Raw genomic sequence first — 17,935 nt, 5'->3', positions numbered from 1 at the left:
CCAGCCCCTCACTGGGGGACTCTAGGCAGGGGCTCTACCACTGAGCCACACCCCAGCCCCTCACTGGGGATTCTAGGCAGGGGCTCTACCACTGAGCCACACCCAGCCCCTCACTGGGGATTCTAGGCAGGGGCTCTACCACTGAGTCACACCCCAGCCCCTCACTGGGGGACTCTAGGCAGGGGCTCTACCACTGAGCCACACCCCAGCCCCTCACTGGGGGATTCTAGGCAGGGGCTCTACCACTGAACCACATCCCCAGCCCCTCACTGGAGGACTCTAGGCAGGGGCTCTACCACTTGAAGATGCTAGGGAAGCACTCATCAGCCTAAAATTTTTTTTCAATTTTGTGTATATGGGTATTTTATTTTGTACTTATTTTATATATATGGGTGCTGTTTGCATGCATTTCTGCACACCAGAAGAAGGCATTAAATCACATTACAGATAGTTGTGAGTGTACTGGGAATTGAACTCAGAACTCCTGCAGGAGCAGCCAGGGCTCTAACTATGAGTCATTCCTACACCTGGGAAATTTTGCTTTCATGTGTACCACATGCATGCCTGGTCCCTGTGGAGGCCAGTAGAGAGCATCAGATTCCCTGGGAGCAGGCTTACAAGCAGTTGTGAGCTATGACATGGGTTCTGGAAACCAAACCTAGGACTTGTGCAAAAGTACTCTTAACCACTGAGCCATCTCCCCAGCCCTAAGTTGCACAGACTGCCCTTAAACTTGGGGTCCTCCTTCTCTGCCTCTGGAGTAGCTAGTATCACAGACAGGCCCATTTCACCAGAACCCACTCCTCCTTTCCCAAGTTTGAACTGAGCACTGCTGAACATCCCCTGGGCCTAGTCCTTCAGAATGCCCACCTTGGTTCCCAGGTCCTGACCAGCTACTGACCAAGGTAGGCTGCATTCCAGGCAGCGGAAAGCACTGAGACTGCCTGGAATGCAGTCTCACGACAGGAGGGCCAGGCATGAAGGTTCGGATCACTCCTGGGACATGCTGCTTCTTCCTCAGTTATCTATGCACTGTGGTCACAGGTATGTTTTCCGTGCTCATTTGCCAGGATCCTAGGACTCAGTGTGACAATACTGAGTGGTGGATTCTTTAGAGACGTGGTTCTCAACCTGTGGTGTGTGTGTGTGTGTGTGTGTGTGTGTGTGTGTGTGTGTGTGTGTGTGTGTGTGTACGTGTTTGTTTGAACGCCCCTTTTGCGGGTCACAGACCTCAGAAAACACTGATGTTTACATTATGATTCATGACAGCAGCAGAGCAAGAGTTGAGAAGCGACAGCGAGCATGTTATGGTTGGGGGTCACCCATTAGGAAGGGTGGTGGCTAATCTCAACCAGACCACACTGAAGAGAGCCTAGATCTGTAGAGTATAACGCAGGTATGTGTTTCCAGAAAAGACTAAGGGAAAACACCCACCCTGAACATGAGCACCGTGCTGGCCCTGGGCCTGGATACAGCAATGGGCAGAAGCAAGAGCAGAAGTGTAGTCTCTGCTCCTGACACCATGAGATGATCTGCTCTGTTCCCCCACAGCCCACAGAGCCAGGCAACCACGGGCTTTCTCCATTCAGCTTTCTCCCCTTGAGGAGCTTCCTCAAACACAGCTAACAAGGGAGCACTGAGAGCTGGTCGGACCCTTGGTCTTGAACGTTCCCGTCTCCAGAACTGGAATACATTTACATTCTTGCAAGGTGGTGGTGGCGCACACCTTTAATCCCAGCACTCGGGAGGCGGAGGCAGGAGGATCTCACTGAGTTCTAGGCCAGCCTGGTCTACGGAGTGAGTTCCAGGACTGTTACACAGAGAAACTCTGTCTCCAAAAACCAAAATAAACAAATAAATAGATTTACATTCTTCATTAAGTACCCAGCCTCAAGCATTTTGTTATGTCAGCACAAATGGCCCAAGATACCCTTTTCCGTGAGCATGAACTTGTTGCCAGTTCTTGGGTACTCGGCTATTATCGGTTATGGAGGAGTGGCTTTTAAGACACCTGGGGCTGGAGAGGTGGCTGCACAGTTAAGGGCACTGGCTGCTCTTCCAGAGGAATCAAGTTCAACTCCCAGAAACCAATGGCAGCACCCAACTGTAACTCCAGTTCCAGGGAATCTGACACAGATATACGTGCAGGTAAGACACCAATGCACATAAAATTTAAAAAATAAATTGGGGCTTAAGAGATGGCTCAGAGGGTAAGAGCACTGGCTGCTCTTCCAGAGGTCCTGGGTTCAATTCCCAGCAACATATGGTGGCTCACAGCCATCTGTAATGAGATCTGGTGCCCTCTTCTGGTGGGCAGGTATACATGCAGGCAGAACACTGTATATAATAAATAAATAAATCCTTAAAAAAACAAACAAGGGTTGGGGATTTAGCTCAGTGGTAGAGCGCTTGCCTAGCAAGCACAAGGCCCTGGGTTTGGTCTTCAGCTCCAAACAAAACAAAACAAAACAAAACAAAACAAAACAAACACACTTTGGTCTGTGAATCTTCAACAGGTTATCAAAAACGTAACAGCTCAGCAGGTAAAGTGCTTGACAGACCTGACCTGAGTCTGACTCCTGGAGCACAGTGGGAGAGAAAACAGACACACACTTTTCAAAGATTTTCAATCATGTGCATCATGTGTGTGTGGACTAGTGAGGCCAGAGAGGGCATCAGACCCCTGAACTGGAGGTTAATGGGCAACTGTGAGCCACTCTCGTGGGACAGAATCCCATTCACGAGGGCAGACCCCATCTCTGCAGCCTAACACAATTAAAATGCAGAGCTCCTTTGCTGAGGCTGAAGCATCCAGGTACAAGGGGAACACAAGGCCTCTTCTATGGGAGGTGACCTCTGGCAAACTATTGACCATGAGACTGGGCTTGGCAGTCCAGATCTCCATTTCTTTTCTTCTTTTCTTTTCTTTCGAGACAGGGTATCTGTGCAGCCCTGGCTGTTCTGGCACTTGCTCTGTAGACCAGGCTGGCCTCGAACTCACAGAGATCTGCCTGCCTCTGCCTCCCGAGTGCTGGGATTAAAGGTGTGCGTGCCCTAGGAGATCTCCATTTTCAAGAGAAGCCAGAAAGCTGTCTGTGGTATTACTCACCTTTCCCAGGGCTGGTATGGAGAGGGCTGGTAGTTCTTGCAGACCAGACCTGCCCTGAGGCACCACTTCTGACTTAGTGGTCACAGTACAAGCTCCTCTTCTTACTGGCAGTGGACTTCCCCAGCTCAACCTCTACACCCGTTGTGGTGGTTGTAAAATGTTCCTGAATGGGCTGGAGACAGCTCAGTCAAGAGACATTGTCTAGCATGAGCTAAGTCCTGGATGCAGTTCCCAGCACTGCATAAAGCTGGACTTGGCGGGAGGGGAGGACCTCACACCTATGATCTCAGTACTCTGTGAGATCAGAAACTCGAGGTGACAACATAGCGTGTTCCAGGCTGACATGGTCCATGAGACCCTGTCTCAAAACAACAAACATAAAACAAACATCTGTAGAAATCAGCTTTGTGGGGACTAGGGGTGGAGCTCAGTGGTAGAACACTTACCCATCATGCACAGTGGCCCTGGGTTCATTTCCTGGGACTGAAGCTGCCTGCCCTCTGCTCCCTTCAGCTCCCTGATGTCACCAGCCCTCCTGCCCACTCCACTCCCTCTCAAGCATCCCAGGAAGGCCCTCCCTCAGACCTGCCGCAGCACTCCCTCAGCCAACTCTGGAGCCTGAGCTTCCTCCCGCTCATTCTTTTGTCCCTGGAACACTCACCTTCCAACGGTCTGACACTGTGGCCCAGGTTAGCCTTGAACTCCCGCCTCAGCTTCCAGAATGCTGGGATTGCAGGAATGTGTCACTATGCCTGGTTCCACACTGTGCACGGCTTATCTAAACATATGCTTGCGGTCGACATGACCCAACCCCCAGGGGTTGGGGCACAGCCGTCGGCAGTACCTGTGAGGCCTTGGGTCCATCCCCAGAACCTCACGGACTAAGAGATGAAGGCAGGAAAAGGCTATGGAGCTGTTTGAGGCCAGCCTGGACACACAGAACCTTGTCTCAAAACAACAAGAAGTCACCCTCCGCTTCTGCCCACCCAGTCTACCACTGTATTCCCAGCTCCTGGGACAGCGCGGGCCACTTCAGAGGCTCTCCTGAATTAGCTGAGGCCAGCACCTCCTCTTCTCCGTATGAAGCACTCCCTCCCTGAGCCAGGCCTGTCCACTGTGAGCACGGACTTCATGACGCCATTCTGGTAACTCGGCTCCTATTCCTAGCGGCTCCTAGCTGCCAAGCTTCTATGAGCTAATGTGTAAGGTGCCTCAGAGTAGGGCTTGGCAACGGCAAACACTTGGTAAATGGGGCTATCATTATAATCAGCCTTCTATTTTGAAAGCAGCTTTGGTGCCAGGCTTCTCCCAATTAGTATTTCTTATCTTTTTTTTCTAAAGTAATTTCTTATTATGTACAGTGTTCCACCTGCATGTATGCCTGCACACCAGAAGAGGGCACCAGATCTCATTACAGATGGTTGTAAGCCACCATGTGGTTGCTGGGAATTGAACTCAGGACTTCTGGAAGAGCAGCCAGTGCTCTTAACCTCTGAGCCATCTCTCCAGCCCTGTTTCTTATCTCAAAGCAGGGGCCTGGTCTCATTTCTTGTCTTTCTTGGTGTGTGTGTGTGTGTGTGTGTGTGTGTGTGTGTGTGTGTGTGTGTCTGCCTGTATACTGTTTTTTCAGATGGGGATATCACTCTCTAAGCCTGGGCTGGCCTTGAACTCTCTCAACCACCTTTCACACCCTCCAGAGTGCTGGGATTCCTAAATCACCATGCGCAGCAACAGGACACTCAATCTGTTGTCCTCAACCTCAGGGACCTGTCTTAATCCCCAGCAGTCAGTCATTCTGGCCTGCCTTATTATCCCAGGTAGGCTCCTGCCTTGTCCAGCCTAGAAAAGAGTTCATTCTCATGCACAACGGCCTCCTTCCCTGGCAGAATTATGAGATTTAGGTGGCCCCAGGAGTTTTGAATGCTTAGTCACTAGGGAGTGGCACTATTTGAAAGGATTAGGAGGTGTGGCCTTCTTGGAGGAAGTGTGTCACTGGGGATGGGCTTGGAGGGCTCAAAGCCCAGTGTCTGTCTCTGCCTTCTGCCTGAGGATCAGGATGTAGCTTTCAACTACTTCTCCTGCACCATGCCTGCCACAATAATGAACTAACCCTCTGCCACTGTGAGCCAGAGTCTAATCAAACGTTCCCTTTATGAGAGTTGCCTTGGTCCCTTCCCAGCAGGTCACTAAGACTCCTTTCCAGACAGTTTGCCCTCTTCTTTTCTTCACAGCGCTCACCCCACCTAACATATGTGGCGTCTTTTTCACTGTATCTTCAGTGTCAACCCCACAGGGCCCACGTCAGCTCTATGAAGATGAGGGTGTCATTTAATGTGCAGAGCTGGAGCCAGGGCTTAAGAGTGCTTGCTTCTCTTGCAGAGGACCCAAAGCTCAGTTTCTAGCAGCCAAGTCCAGTGGCTGGCTCACAACAGCCTGTATTCCAGGGAATGACACCCTCTTCTGGTCTCCTAGGGCACTACACACACATAAATCTTATTTAAGGATGTATTTACAACACTTAGCACATGGGAGGTACTCAAAACTATTTGTTAAAGAGATCATGCAGATCCAGGGTAGAACCAGGGGTGCTGGGATCACATCACAGTTGACTTTGGTATGAATTCCTAGAATCTCTGACTCCAATCACTGGCCCCAGGCACTGCACATCAAGGCAGGCCAGGGGAGCTGGTGATCATGTAACCCTAGTCCTCTCTGTAGGAGGGAATCGGGCGTGCCTATGACAGACTACTCACAGCCTTCATGGCCCCCACAAACTGCATCCTGCTCCGAGGGGCTTGGCTAGCTAGCTAGCCTTTCCCAGACTTCTTTGCAGCTGACTACAGCTATGCAAATGACTTTCCAGCAGGTAAGAAAATTAGTCTATGCCACCAGCAGGCACCTCTTGCTGACTCCCTGTCCTCTACCAAGAAGCCAGGCAGGATACCCAGCACCGGTCACAGGGGTGGCCTGACCCCAGGACTCCTAGCTAAGTATGGTGGCTTTGTGCCTGTGAGTCCGGCACTCAGGCCACGGCAACAGAAACACAAGCTCAAAGCCAGCAGAGCCTTGTCTCAAAAGAAAAACGGGGACAAACAAAAATGGCCGGGGCTGTACCTTGCGTAACTCAAAGCCCCGGGTTCAATCCCCAGCACCACATAAAAATCAGTCAAGGTGGTGCATGCCAGTAATCCCAGCACTCAGGAGGTGTTTCCAAAACAGAGGGATGCTGGTGTAGACCACGCTCACTATGTTCACTCCCACACATGCAGCTCAGCACACACAGAATCCGGCTTTTATTCTGCCCTTCACACATTACTGCTAAGACAACACAGATGGGTGGGAACCCAGCCCCACTCCAGCTTCCTCAGCCCTGCTCCCACCCCCCTTCCACCAGCTCCCTGGGGGCCCTGCCTAAACCTCACCGCGGGCATGCAGCATGAAGTGACCATGCAGCTCCCCGAGGTTGTCAAAGGAGTCCTCACACTCCGTACAGTGGTAGGTACCCCCCTCCTCCTCATCTTCATCTCCATCCCGTCCTGCAGGCCGGCTCTCCCCAGTACGAGATGGCTCCTCCTCTTCCTCACCAAGAGCCCTGCCTTCAGGGGCTGGGGCTTCTTGGGTTGCTGTTGTGGGGCAGCAGAGTCGGCAAGGTGGGGTACCCGGTGGGGCCTCTGCCAGTGGTGATCGGCCACAGAGCTGGCAGGGCTGTGCAGGTGGGCCAGCAGGCTGGGCTGCTCGGGGGGCCCGGCGGGATGGGCCTCCCCTGCCCCCACCTATGCGCTGTTTCACCTTATAGCCAGGGTCATATTCGGGGTCGTCAGTGGTCTCCTCTTCCTCCTCTTCCTCCTCCTCCTCCTCAGAGTCGGGCTCTGAAAGAGTGTATTCAGAGTCAGAAGAATGCTCCGGGCCTGTTGGGGCAGGTAGGAGAGACATGGCATCAGGGCTGTGTGTATCCAGCTGCCCCCTGAGCCCCATTCAAGCTCACTGTATGGGCAGGACAGCTTGGCACACAACACAGATGCAATGTATCTATCTATGTGTCTAGCAAGAACTGCATCTGTCATCTGTAAGGCTGGTACTCAAGGAGGCTGAGGCAGGAGAATCACTGCAAGTTCCAGGACAGCTGGCTTAGAATGAGATACTGTCTCAAAATGAAAAATAGACAGATGGGCATCAGCGGTGGGGTAGACCGCAAAGACAGTATGTGTGTACTCACCCAGCTCCTACAGCAACACCTGAGCCAACGTGGAAACTGAGGCACAGAGCAGGCATAGGACTCACTCACCTACAGTCACACAGTCTACCACAGAGAGCTAAATATGAAAATGGCCTGTACTGGCCCATTCCAGGAAGACAAGCATCACAATAGGTGGCTAAGGAGTAAATGAAAATAAGAAAAAATTTCCCCATTTGTATGTGTGCGCGTGTGTGTACACACAGAGACTTGTGTGTTGTGGAATATTGGTTCAATGATGCAAAGATGTGTTGCATATCCCCCCCCCCCCAGACAGGGTTTCTCTGTGTAGTTTTGGAGCCTGTCCTGGACTAGCTCTGTAGACCAGGCTGGCCTCGAACTCACAGAGATCCACCTGCCTCTGCCTCCCGAGTGCTGGGATTACAGGCGTGCGCCACCACCGCCCGGCTGTGTTGCATTCTTTTATGTTGCATTTGTTTAACTCTGTGAAGCTGTGTTACTGTGCCTGTCAAAAACACCTGATGGTCTAATAAAGAGCTGAACGGCCAATAGCAAGGCAGGAGAGAGGAAGGGTGGGGCTGGCAGGCAGAGGGAATAAGTAGAACAAGAAATAAGAGAAGAGGGGGGATACCAAGGGCCAGCCACCGAGTAAGGAAACAAAGACATAGAATAAAGGAAGGAAAAAAGCCCAGGGGCAAAATGTAGTTAAAGAGAAACGGATTAGGGCAGGCGGTGGTGGCCTTTAATCCCAGGTGGATCTCTGTGAGTTCGAGGCTAGCCTGGTCTACAGAGCGAGATCCAGGACAGGCACCAAAGCTACACAGAGAAACCCTGTCTGGAAAAACCAAAAAGTCTCTGTGTACTTCTCTGGGAGCTGAGTGGTGGACCCCTAAAGACTGAAACAACAGCAACAAGAACCAAGCCCACCCGTGCCATGGAGAGGCCAGAAGTCAGCAGTGGTGTTCTCCTTAGTCACTTGCCATCTTGTTTTTTAGATGATGTCTCTCACTGACCTCAGAGCTCACCACGTGGACTAATCGTGACAGGCCAACCCCAGGACCCTCCTGTCTGTGCCTTCCATGGTAGTATCCCAGGTGCAGAGACAATGTTGGGTTTTGACCCAAACCCCTGCATCCATGCTTCCATGGCAAGCATCTTACCTGCTAGTCTGTTCCCAGCCCATTTCATTTTGAGACAGGTTCTCATATAGCCTAGGGTTGGCCTTGAACTCCTGATCTTCCTGCCTCCCACTTTCCAAACACGGGTATTACAGGCCATACCTGGCTTTTCTTTTTTGTTGTTTTTAGAAGACAGAACACATGTATGTACATACATGTTTCAAGATGGCCTTGAAATCATCATCTTGCCTCAGACATACAAGTCAATTAAAATGCTCAGTTTTAAGTATAGACACATTACTGCGATTTCAGGGCATAAAATACATATAGATAAGTTTGAGTTTAAAAACATGATCAGAGGCTGGCAAGACAGTTCAGTGGTAAAGGTACTTGCTGCTAAGCCAGACAATCTAAGTTTGATTCCCAGGACCCACACAGTAGAAGAAAACTAACTCCCAATAGTTGTCCTGGGACCTCCATTCCTGGTACCAAGAAGGTATATCCACCCTCATGTAGTGGGTAGCCATCCCAGCCTTGGCCTGGAAGTTCCAACCTCCACTGAGGCTTCGGTAATGGTCACGCCTACAAGGCGGGGCGGAGGAGGAAGCGGAAGACCCAGGATCAAGAGGAGAGGCCTCTCTTGGTTCCTGGGCCCTGGACACTGGAGGTAGACCGGGCAGAGTTCTCCAGAGAACACCGCAGGACTGCACCATACCTTTCCCAGACCCTGCAACCTATCCCTTCCTTCATTTGTAAGTTACCCCACAAAATAAACCTCCCTTTTAACTACATGGAGTGGCCTTAATAATTTCACCAATACCCTCATTAAATCAATTAATAAAATGTAGCGAAAGCTTTTAAATGAGAAAAATGTGAAGTGATGCTAAATACACGAGCAGCTGGTCTGGGGCCACACACATGCTGGGGTCTCCATGGCCAAGGGCTGGCAGTCCTCAAGATGCCTGCTGCAGCTCCAACCCTCTGTCTCGGAGCACACTGGTCACCCTACTTCATAGGGGCCCTGATGTCTAGGACACTCTGCATGCTGAGTATCTGTGGGATGGACACTGACCTTCTGTATGTTGGACCCTCTGCTATGGATGCTCTGTCCTGCTCTCCCCTTGGTGAGTCGCCCTAGACCCCCTCTTCCCAGGTAGCCAATCATCTTTTCTAATGGCCTCTCACGTCCCGAGCCGCAGGGCTGTCCCTTCTGCATCCCCCAGCCTCAGGACCGCTTCAATGTCCCTGCCCCATTCTGCTGCCCTCTGCCTTCAACAGACGTCTGCTGTGGGTGGCTTCCTGTATGCTGTGAATATGTGTTCCTTCTATTGGTTAATAAGCTGCTCTGGCCTATGGCAACCCAGGATAGAGCCAGGTGGGAAATCCAAGAGAGGTACAGGGACAAGAAAGGCAGAGTCAGGGAGTCGCTGTGAGCTGCCAGGGGAGCAAGATGCAGTAGAACACAGGTAAAGCCACCAGACATGTGGCGATACAAAGATGAATAGAAATGTCTTAATTTAAGATGTCAGAGCTAGCTAGCAATAAGCCTGGGCCAAAGACCAAACAGTTTGTCACTAATATTAAGCCTCTGAGTGGTGATTTTTATAAAAACGGCTGATGCCCAGGCGGGATGGGGAAACTTCAGTGTACAGATGCTCCCTGAGGCCCAGGCGTCTCTCTGCACATCATTCCGCACTATGTCCATTTGGCCCTTCCTATTCAGGTTTCAAGACCCAGCACAGTCAACCCTCTATGACAGCCACTACCCTCATGATCCTGGTTATTGCTGCCCCCATCACTTTCCAGGGGCTGTGGCATTCTAGGGCATTCTAGGCCTGATGTCTCTCATCAGCCTGGGAACTCTTGGAGTTCCCACCTCAGTCTAGGAAAGGACAAGTGGGTCATAACTAATGGTGAGCCCAGGCTCTGAGCTCCCTCCTCCAGGCTTTCCCTCTGCTCTTCCCTGTAAAGACCCTTCTCTGCTCTACCAGCAACTCCAGCTCCTTTGTGAGGCCTAGCTCAATGTCACCTCCTCTGTAAAGCCTTCTTGCCACCCCCAACTCAGCAATAACATCACCGAGGCCTGAAGACTCAAGGCAGGCCCTTGTGAACCTAGCTACAGTTTTTAGCCCTGCTGAGTCTGAGTGGATATGATTCCATTTACTAAGAGGCTCTAGCCTTGTGCCAGGGCCCCACCTTCTCTCACCTCTGGCCTCACCCTCCAGGGTCCTCAGTGCCCACTATGACCTCACGGAAGTTGCTTGTGATGAGCCCCCTGGTTGTTGTTGGCTACCAAATCTTGCATGTTTACCATGACTTCCAGGAGCTCAAGCCCCTTTGCACCCGCCATGCATTCTCCATCAAAGAGATCCTCCAAGCTCGGCATGGCTCCGGCACCCACTGGGCCCACTGGGCCCTCCATGCCCACCACAGCTCCCACAGCTCCAGCTTCCCTGAAGACCACCAAAGCAGCAGTGTCCAACAGTCCCTCAGTGCATCCTAAGTCCCCTAACTTGGTCATGAGCCCTAATAGTCCTAAGTCTACCAGATCAACAGGTACCAAGACAGCTCCTTCATCCCGGCCAAGCAGCAGGTCCCAAGGCCACAGCAAGATGAGAACATCCAGTCAGGTGAGCACTGATACCAAGGCCAGGAAGGCCAGCAAGGGCAGGAAGGATGGCAAGACTGGCCTTGTAGGACGACATCAGCAGAAAGGCCCACACAGCCGAGGGCGAACTCCGGGAAGGAGGGGAAGCCACAGCTCCAAGACGTCCCCAAGCAGATCAAGTACTCCTAGCAGGAAGAGAACCCATTCTGCCAAACCAGGTGTGGCCAAGAAGGCAAGGACCCCTACTTCCCACCGCAAACAAGGCCAAGGCAAGAGTTACAGCCAACCTAGAACCAGTACTCAGGAAAGGAGCACTAGCCAGTCTAGAAACATGTGCTGGGAAAAAAGCCCTAAGCTGCCAGGGGCCTCAGACCCAAGGAGCAGCTCTAGACTACCTGAAATCCCCAGTAGGGCCAAAAGCCACAGCCTAAGTAGGACAGCCTTCAAGAGCTCTAGCAAATCTCCTGTGGCATCCAGGAGAGCCAGGAGCTATAGCCAGGGGATGTCCCCCAGCAGGGAACAGACTCCCACCCTGACTGATCTCAATGCCACGTCAGGAATGGTCAAGAGTTACAAGCAGGACAGCAGCCTCAGCAGGGCCCAAAGCTTCAGCCGTTCGAGGACCCCCAGCAGGACCCGAAGTCACAGTCGCTCTAGGACCCCCAGAAGGTCAAGAAGTCGCAGTCACAAGAGGACCCAGAGCCGGGTGAGAAGTTTCAGCTGGAGGAGAAATCGTGGTAGGGCCAGAAGTCGCACCCGGAGGGTCACACCCACACAGCCGAGACGGAGCCAGTCCAGAGCCCACAGCCAGGAGGAGAGTCACAATCCATGGAGGGCTCCAGGAAGAGAGAGAAGCCAAGCATGGTCTAGGACCTCCAGTGAGGAAAAGAGCCACAGCCGGTCCAGAAGTACCAGAGAGAAAGATCACAGCCGATCAAGACCCGCCAGGAAGAAGGGGCACAGGCGGTCTAGGAAGCCCAGCACTGGGAGCGGGTGCAGCCAGTCTAGAAACCCCAGCACAGACACAGCCCAAAGCCAGTCTCCAGCCTCCATCAAGAAAAGAGCACGGAGCAAGGAGAGTCGCCACAGCCAACCGAGAACCACCACAGAGCAGAGCTCCCGAAGCTACTCTAGAAACCACAACAAGGACCAAGAACACAACCAAGCCGCAGACCCTCAGAGCCACCTAGGGAAGCCATCTCCCACCATGACCACGAGTTCTAGTCAGAAGAGAGCCCACAGCAAGGGAAGGAGTCACTCCTCATCACGACTTCCCAAAGGAATCCAAGTCCGGGATGACAGCTTTGTCAACCCCAGGACTTCTAAGGTCACCTCACCTGGGGAAAGGTCTTCATCATCTTCCTCCAAGCTGGCGTAGCCTCCAGTCTCGGCGGGCTCACGGGTCTCTGTCATGGCCAGGGGAGGGGACAAGAGACAGGAGCAGAGCAGCGACTGGGCAGGGTCCCTCCCCGGCCAGCTCTCCCACGGTCACACCTCCAGCCACAAACTCTTCTAACACGGGATGTTGGCAGGTAGAGAGGGGTGCTGGACATGGGGAAGGAAAGGCCTGTGGTGACTCAATAAATTTTTACATAACACTTGTCCCCACTCCAAGACCAATGTGTGCTCAGTGAGGTAACGATGACCTCCAGACTCTGCCTCCTGGAGGCCTCAACTTCTGTATCTTGTCAACAAGACTTTGTGGTTCTTATTCAGTAGGGCAGGGAGAGATGATATCCCTAGTTATTTAAAGGTAGGCACTGGCATGGGCACCAATCATAACTAAGCGTAAAAGGAAGACACCTGTGCCAGGCATTAACTCTTTAGCTGTTGGATGGTAGGGAGGTCTGGGGCTGAGGGATGATACCTTGTTAACTATTAGGGACACAGAAAACTTGGTACAGCTGTGACACTATCCCAGAGGTGTTTTGTTTTTATGAGACATGATCTCAAATATCCTAGGCTGACCTTGAATTTCTGATGCTCCTGGATCTACCTCCCAAATGCTGGAGATCAAACCTAGGGCTTCATATATGCTCGGCAAGAACACTACCATCTGAGCCACATTGCTACCCTTCAGTTTTTTCTTGCTTGAAATGGGGCCTCATGTATCCTGAATTGGCCTCTAGTTCACTAAGTGGCCTCAGATGGATTTTCCTGCCAAGTGCCAGGATTACAGGTGCACCACCATGCCTGGTGTATCAAGCATCAACCTACACTAATTTGTGAAAGACAGCCTTGCCTAGGTCTGAACCTTTTCTGGCTATAGCTTCACAAGGGACCCACCTTCTCTTGTCTCATTTCCTTCTCTGGAAAGCCTGCTTCCAGGCCTGGATTGGCACACTCACAACCACACAGAAACAGCTCGCTAGAGGCAGAAGAGGGAGTAAGCAAGGAACTTACAGAAAAGGACCTGCAGGTGGCCCAGAGCCCAAGATCACAGGTCACCTCACCAGACTAGTGGTTGAACAAAGATTCAAAGCCATGCTTTGAACATCAGTAAGCTCAGACACACGGCAGTCCACACCTGCAATCCAGTCCTTAGGCTGGCAGAAATCTCAAGTTTAAGGTCATTGGTGACTACACAGAGTCTGGCCTAGACATGAGACCCTGTCTCCAAAAAAACAGACTCATAGAACATGTAGGTGTGTGGTGGACCACTGCCCCGCCCATCCCTCCAGCCACCCCAAACTTCTGGAGGGTGTATACAGGCCCTTTATAGCTGGAGGTGGAGGAGTCCTAGTCACATCCTGCAGTGTCCATGTGCGATTTCTCCCTCCTCTTTGTGGGCCTTGGAGAACTAATTTCCACCTTGCAAAGCCCACATATAAACATCGTCTGTACATCTCCTCAGCCCCAACAATCCCTGTCTCTCCCAAAGCACACATTTCCTCCTCCTCCTCCTCCTGCACTGTGAGAGGGCCCTGCAGGGCCAATGTAGGACTAAAAACCACCATTTCCTTACGTTCTCCATAGACTCTTGCCATACAGTCCAGGCTGGCCTTGAACCTGCAATCCTACCAACCTCAACCTCCCAGGTGCAGGGATTATAGATATACAGCCACTCCATCTGGCTCAGCCTCACCGAAAATATGACAAAGCCTGTATGTTAGGCACTGGGGGCACAATGGTAGGAAGCACACTATCTTTTCAAAGCCTACATGTCAAAGTGCAGCTGAAGCAGGAAGAATGGATGGGGGACTTAAAAGACACCTGGATCAGGCCTTTTAAGGACAGAATCAGTAATTGGCAAGGAAGAGCTCTCATGATTCTTGATCACATGTAGGGCCCCTCTAATTCTGGAATCCTACATTATACCTGGAAAAACTGAAAACAACTGGTTCCAATTTTAGATAAATATTTAATATAGCCGGGAGGTTGGAGGCGCACTCCTTTAACCCCAGCACTCGGGAGGCAGAGCCAGGCAGATCTCTGTGAGTTCGAGGCCAGCCTAGTCTACAGAGTGAGATCCAAGACAGCCAGGGCTACACTGAGAAACATATATATTATATGTTCATGCAGTACCTAGGACTACGCAAACTCATTCTGTTTTGAGATCGGGTCTCACTATGTAGCCAGAACTGACCCAGAATTCCTGACCCTCCTGCCCCAGCCTCGGGTTGCTGAAGTTATAGGCATGTGACACACACCAGGCTTTAACTGTTATTCTACTGGCTACTATACCAGGGATCCTCGGGACTTTCCCTGGGGTTACCTGGGGACAACCATCTCTTTCCAAACCCACATTACACAAAGCTCCTCTCCAGGATGTTCTGAACATCAGGTGGAACCATCCCTCAGTACAGAAATAAATCCTGTACGCAGCCAGAATGACTTCCAAGACGGTACGGGTACCAAAAAGAAAACGGCCTCATTACTACAGGTGAAAATCAGTTGGGCGTGATGGTGCACCCCTGCAAACTCAGCACTCGGCAGACTATAAATTTTAGGTCGTCCTAAACAATACTGTGGGTTCACGGCCGGTCAGGGCTCCATGAAACCGTCTCTCCCACCTCCCACAAAGGCCAACTCTGTGGCCCGGACCCCCCACAACACTGAACCAACAGGGTGTGAGTGAACACCATCAGGTACCTTGCCGCACAACGCTACGTAGGACAAGGGCTCGGACAAACCCCAACACCAAACAATGCCGGGGGACAACTTCCCACGATGCCTCGGGCCTTTAACGACCCCCTTCTAAAACGCCAAGCCCCGAAACGCTCCTCGTCTCGCGGAAAGCGTGTGCCGCAAAAAAAAAAAAGGAGCCCAGGCCCCGCCCCGAACGCCCCAGGCCCGCAAAACGCGGGGCCCGCCGGCCCCCACACGGCGGCGAGGCCAGGCGAAGCTGCCGTAGGTTCGGAGCCGCGTGCTGGGAGAAGCCCAGGGCGCTCGGGCCGGTCACCCTGCCAAGCGGCCGCGGGCTCCCGGCATGCAGCGGGGCTGCACCGCCCGCGTCCCGGCATGCCCCGCGCACCCCAAGCCCCGACACTCACCGACGCCGGCGGCCCCGGCTCGGGCTCGGGCTCGGGCTCGGGCTCGGCGGCGGCGGCGGCGGCGGCTCCAAGCCCGGGCACTGCGCCTGCGTCCAGGGAGCCTAGGCGAGCGCGAGCTCAGGGCGAGCGGAGCTCAGGGCGCGTGCGCGGCCAGACGGACCATTCCGGGCCGTCGGTGGGAAGAGGGGCTCAGGGAATGGCGCAGGCCCCGCCGAGCTCGCACCCGCGAGGGTGGCGGTCTCGGCCGCTCAGGGCCCCGCCGGACTTGGTACAGTCCGCGGCTCGAGCACCGGGAAGCTTCAGGAATCGAGCGTGCGTGCGCGCTGGAGCTAACGCGCCTTATAAATAGGGGGGGTGTGTGTGTCTTGGGGTGGGGGTGGGGAGGGGAGGGGGGAGGGGGTTTAAGAACTCGGCTGGGATCCCGGGGTTGGAGGCTCTCATTTGCATAATCCTAGCGCGGGACAAAGGAAGGCCTCCCGCACTGGAGGATGTGATTTGCATATCCCCGGGAGAGGCTGTCCTTCGGAGCGCAGTGATTAGCATATGGATGTGGGGAGGGGGGGCACCTGAGCAAAGCGCATGCGTCTAGGGACTGCAGACTTGGAGCGAAGTGGGGCTGGCCGCCTTTTCCTGAAACTACAGAAGGTCTAGGACTGGGTTCGAGTCCCTGCCACCCAGGATAAGCCTTTATTGCTCTCTTGTGCATTAGGCCAGCACTTGGTTTCTGCGTTTCGAGAGGTCTGGCACCACCACCACCACCCCCACCCCCAATTTAAGGAAGGCGAACCACATTTGTTTAAACTAATACCTAGAGCTGCAGACCTGGAAGAGGTGGAGAATAGGCTGTGGGTGACAGAAACGCCTGCTCCAGCCCTGGGTTCTGCAAGGGCTTCCAGGGCTTGATTTTTAAGCCAAGTCTGAACTGGTGCCAACTAGGAGTCTCTTGGCAGAGGGAATAGCTAATGCAAGGCCCAGAGGCAAAGGAGTGTCCGAATTCTTAAAGGAAGTAAAGGCAGCTTCGTTTGCTGGAACACAATTGGAGAGCAGAAAGTCTCCCGTGGGTGTTTGCTTCTTCTTTTTTTTTTTCTTTTTTTTCTTTCTTTTTTTTTTTTTTTTTTGAGGCAGACTCATGTAGCCCAGGCTAGCCTCTAACTCCCTGGGTCAGAGAGGATGACCTTGAACACTGCCTCTTGAGTGCTGAAATTACAGGCATACGGCAGCAAGTCCAACTCCAGTAGATGATTTTAAAGAGCTATAACTTTATGTGGACTGTCACCACAACTCCCCACCCCCACCGTGCTCAGAAGAACTGGTTTTATCACCAGCCACCTAAAACGCTCCCATTAAACCGTAGAATACGAAGTTTTGCTTTGTTTTGTTTTTTGAGACGGAGTCTCCTTGTGTAGCCCCACGATGGCGTGGAACTCTCGCTCGCTCCAGGCTGGTTTTCAGGCATTTCCCCGCAGCTCTCTTGCCTCAGCTTCCCAAATGCTGGGATGAGAGGGCTGCGTCACCACACCGGGCCTCTCAGTTAGAGCTCTGACCCTGATGCTTTTTCTGGACCCACCCACCTTTTTTTTTTTTATCAGGTCCAGATCCCCAGCACTTCAAACAGTCATCTTTTTGCTGTCTCGGGCTTTGATCTTGCAGTCCGCTTTATCTGAGAATGCTGTCCCTCCTGCTGCTCTGTGCTTACCCCATCTCAGCACTGATGTCTGTCTGAGGCACCTTCCTGGGCCATGTAGCCTCTGCAGACCGTGTCAGTGAGGGAGACTGACACAGCGCCCTTTTCAATAAATGATGCACTTTTGATGGTAGGTGAAGAGTGCTTGGGACTTTGTGCTCCTTTCTGTCTCCTTCACTTTGTACCAAACAGAACCCCCCCCCCCCCCCACACTCACCTGAGGCTTGCTATGCAGACCAAGACGGCTTTGGGAATCTACCTGCCTCTAGTCTCAGAGGAGCTGGGATTAAGGGTGTGTGATTTTTTTTGGGGGGGGGGGTTGTTTGTTTGTTGAGACAATTTCACTATGTAGCCTTGGCTGTCCTGGAACTTGCTCTGTAGACCAGGCTAGCCTCGAACTCAGAGATACACCTACCTTTTCCTCCCAAATGCTGGGATTAAAATTGTGAGCCACCCCCAGCCCCCAGCTTCTTTGTTTAGACAGGAACTTAATGTGTAGCCCAGGCTGGCTTCAAACTCAGTCTCCTACCTCAGCCTCTAAAGGACTAAGAGGTCCAGCTGGCATTTTAATGGCCTTCTTTACAAATTTATTTATTTATTTATTTATTTTGGTTTTTCAAGACAGGGTTTCTCTGTGTAGCTTTGCACCTTTCCTGGAACTCGCTTTGTAGACCAGGTTGGCCTCGAACTCACAGAGTTCCACCTGCCTCTGCCTCCCAAGTGCTGGG

General features: G+C 52.4%; 2 protein-coding genes across 5 annotated transcripts; one reads left to right on the top strand and one right to left on the bottom strand.

Annotated features, from left to right (window-relative positions):
* Positions 1–6,379: 6,379 nt before the first annotated feature.
* Positions 6,380–15,573, bottom strand: Znf428 (zinc finger protein 428). Of its 4 annotated transcripts, none has more exons than XM_036175730.1 (3): positions 15,524–15,573; positions 12,368–12,575; positions 6,380–7,017 (listed from the first exon to the last, which is right to left on the bottom strand). In XM_036175730.1, exons 2-3 carry the CDS (start codon positions 12,441–12,443, stop codon positions 6,521–6,523), a joined length of 573 nt encoding a protein of 190 aa, XP_036031623.1. In that variant the 5' UTR covers positions 12,444–12,575; positions 15,524–15,573; the 3' UTR covers positions 6,380–6,520. The 4 variants fall into 4 exon arrangements, with proteins under 4 accessions (XP_036031623.1, XP_036031627.1, XP_036031625.1 ...); XM_036175734.1 differs by having other exon boundaries at positions 6,380–6,978; XM_036175732.1 differs by having other exon boundaries at positions 12,368–12,597; positions 15,524–15,548.
* Srrm5 (serine/arginine repetitive matrix 5) lies at positions 10,771–12,554 on the top strand. Its single transcript, XM_036175729.1, has one exon. It carries the CDS (start codon positions 10,771–10,773, stop codon positions 12,406–12,408), a length of 1,638 nt encoding a protein of 545 aa, XP_036031622.1. The 3' UTR covers positions 12,409–12,554.
* Positions 15,574–17,935: the final 2,362 nt, after the last annotated feature.

Source organism: Onychomys torridus, chromosome 1 (assembly GCF_903995425.1).
Source record: "Onychomys torridus chromosome 1, mOncTor1.1, whole genome shotgun sequence".
In the NCBI taxonomy this organism is placed as follows: Eukaryota; Metazoa; Chordata; class Mammalia; order Rodentia; family Cricetidae; genus Onychomys; species Onychomys torridus.
The sequence above is the reverse complement of the archived record's forward strand: the minus strand, read 5'-3'. Positions and strand labels throughout refer to the sequence as shown.

Coding starts and splice junctions, on each gene's coding strand:
- Srrm5 (XM_036175729.1), top strand. CDS start 10,771: ATGCATTCTCCATCAAAGAGATCCTCCAAGCTCGGCATGGCTCCGGCA.
- Znf428 (XM_036175730.1), bottom strand. CDS start 12,443: ATGACAGAGACCCGTGAGCCCGCCGAGACTGGAGGCTACGCCAGCTTG. Junction 7,018..12,367: donor TGATGAAGACCTTTCCCCAG/GTGAGGTGACCT, acceptor CTGCCCCAACAG/GCCCGGAGCATTCTTCTGAC.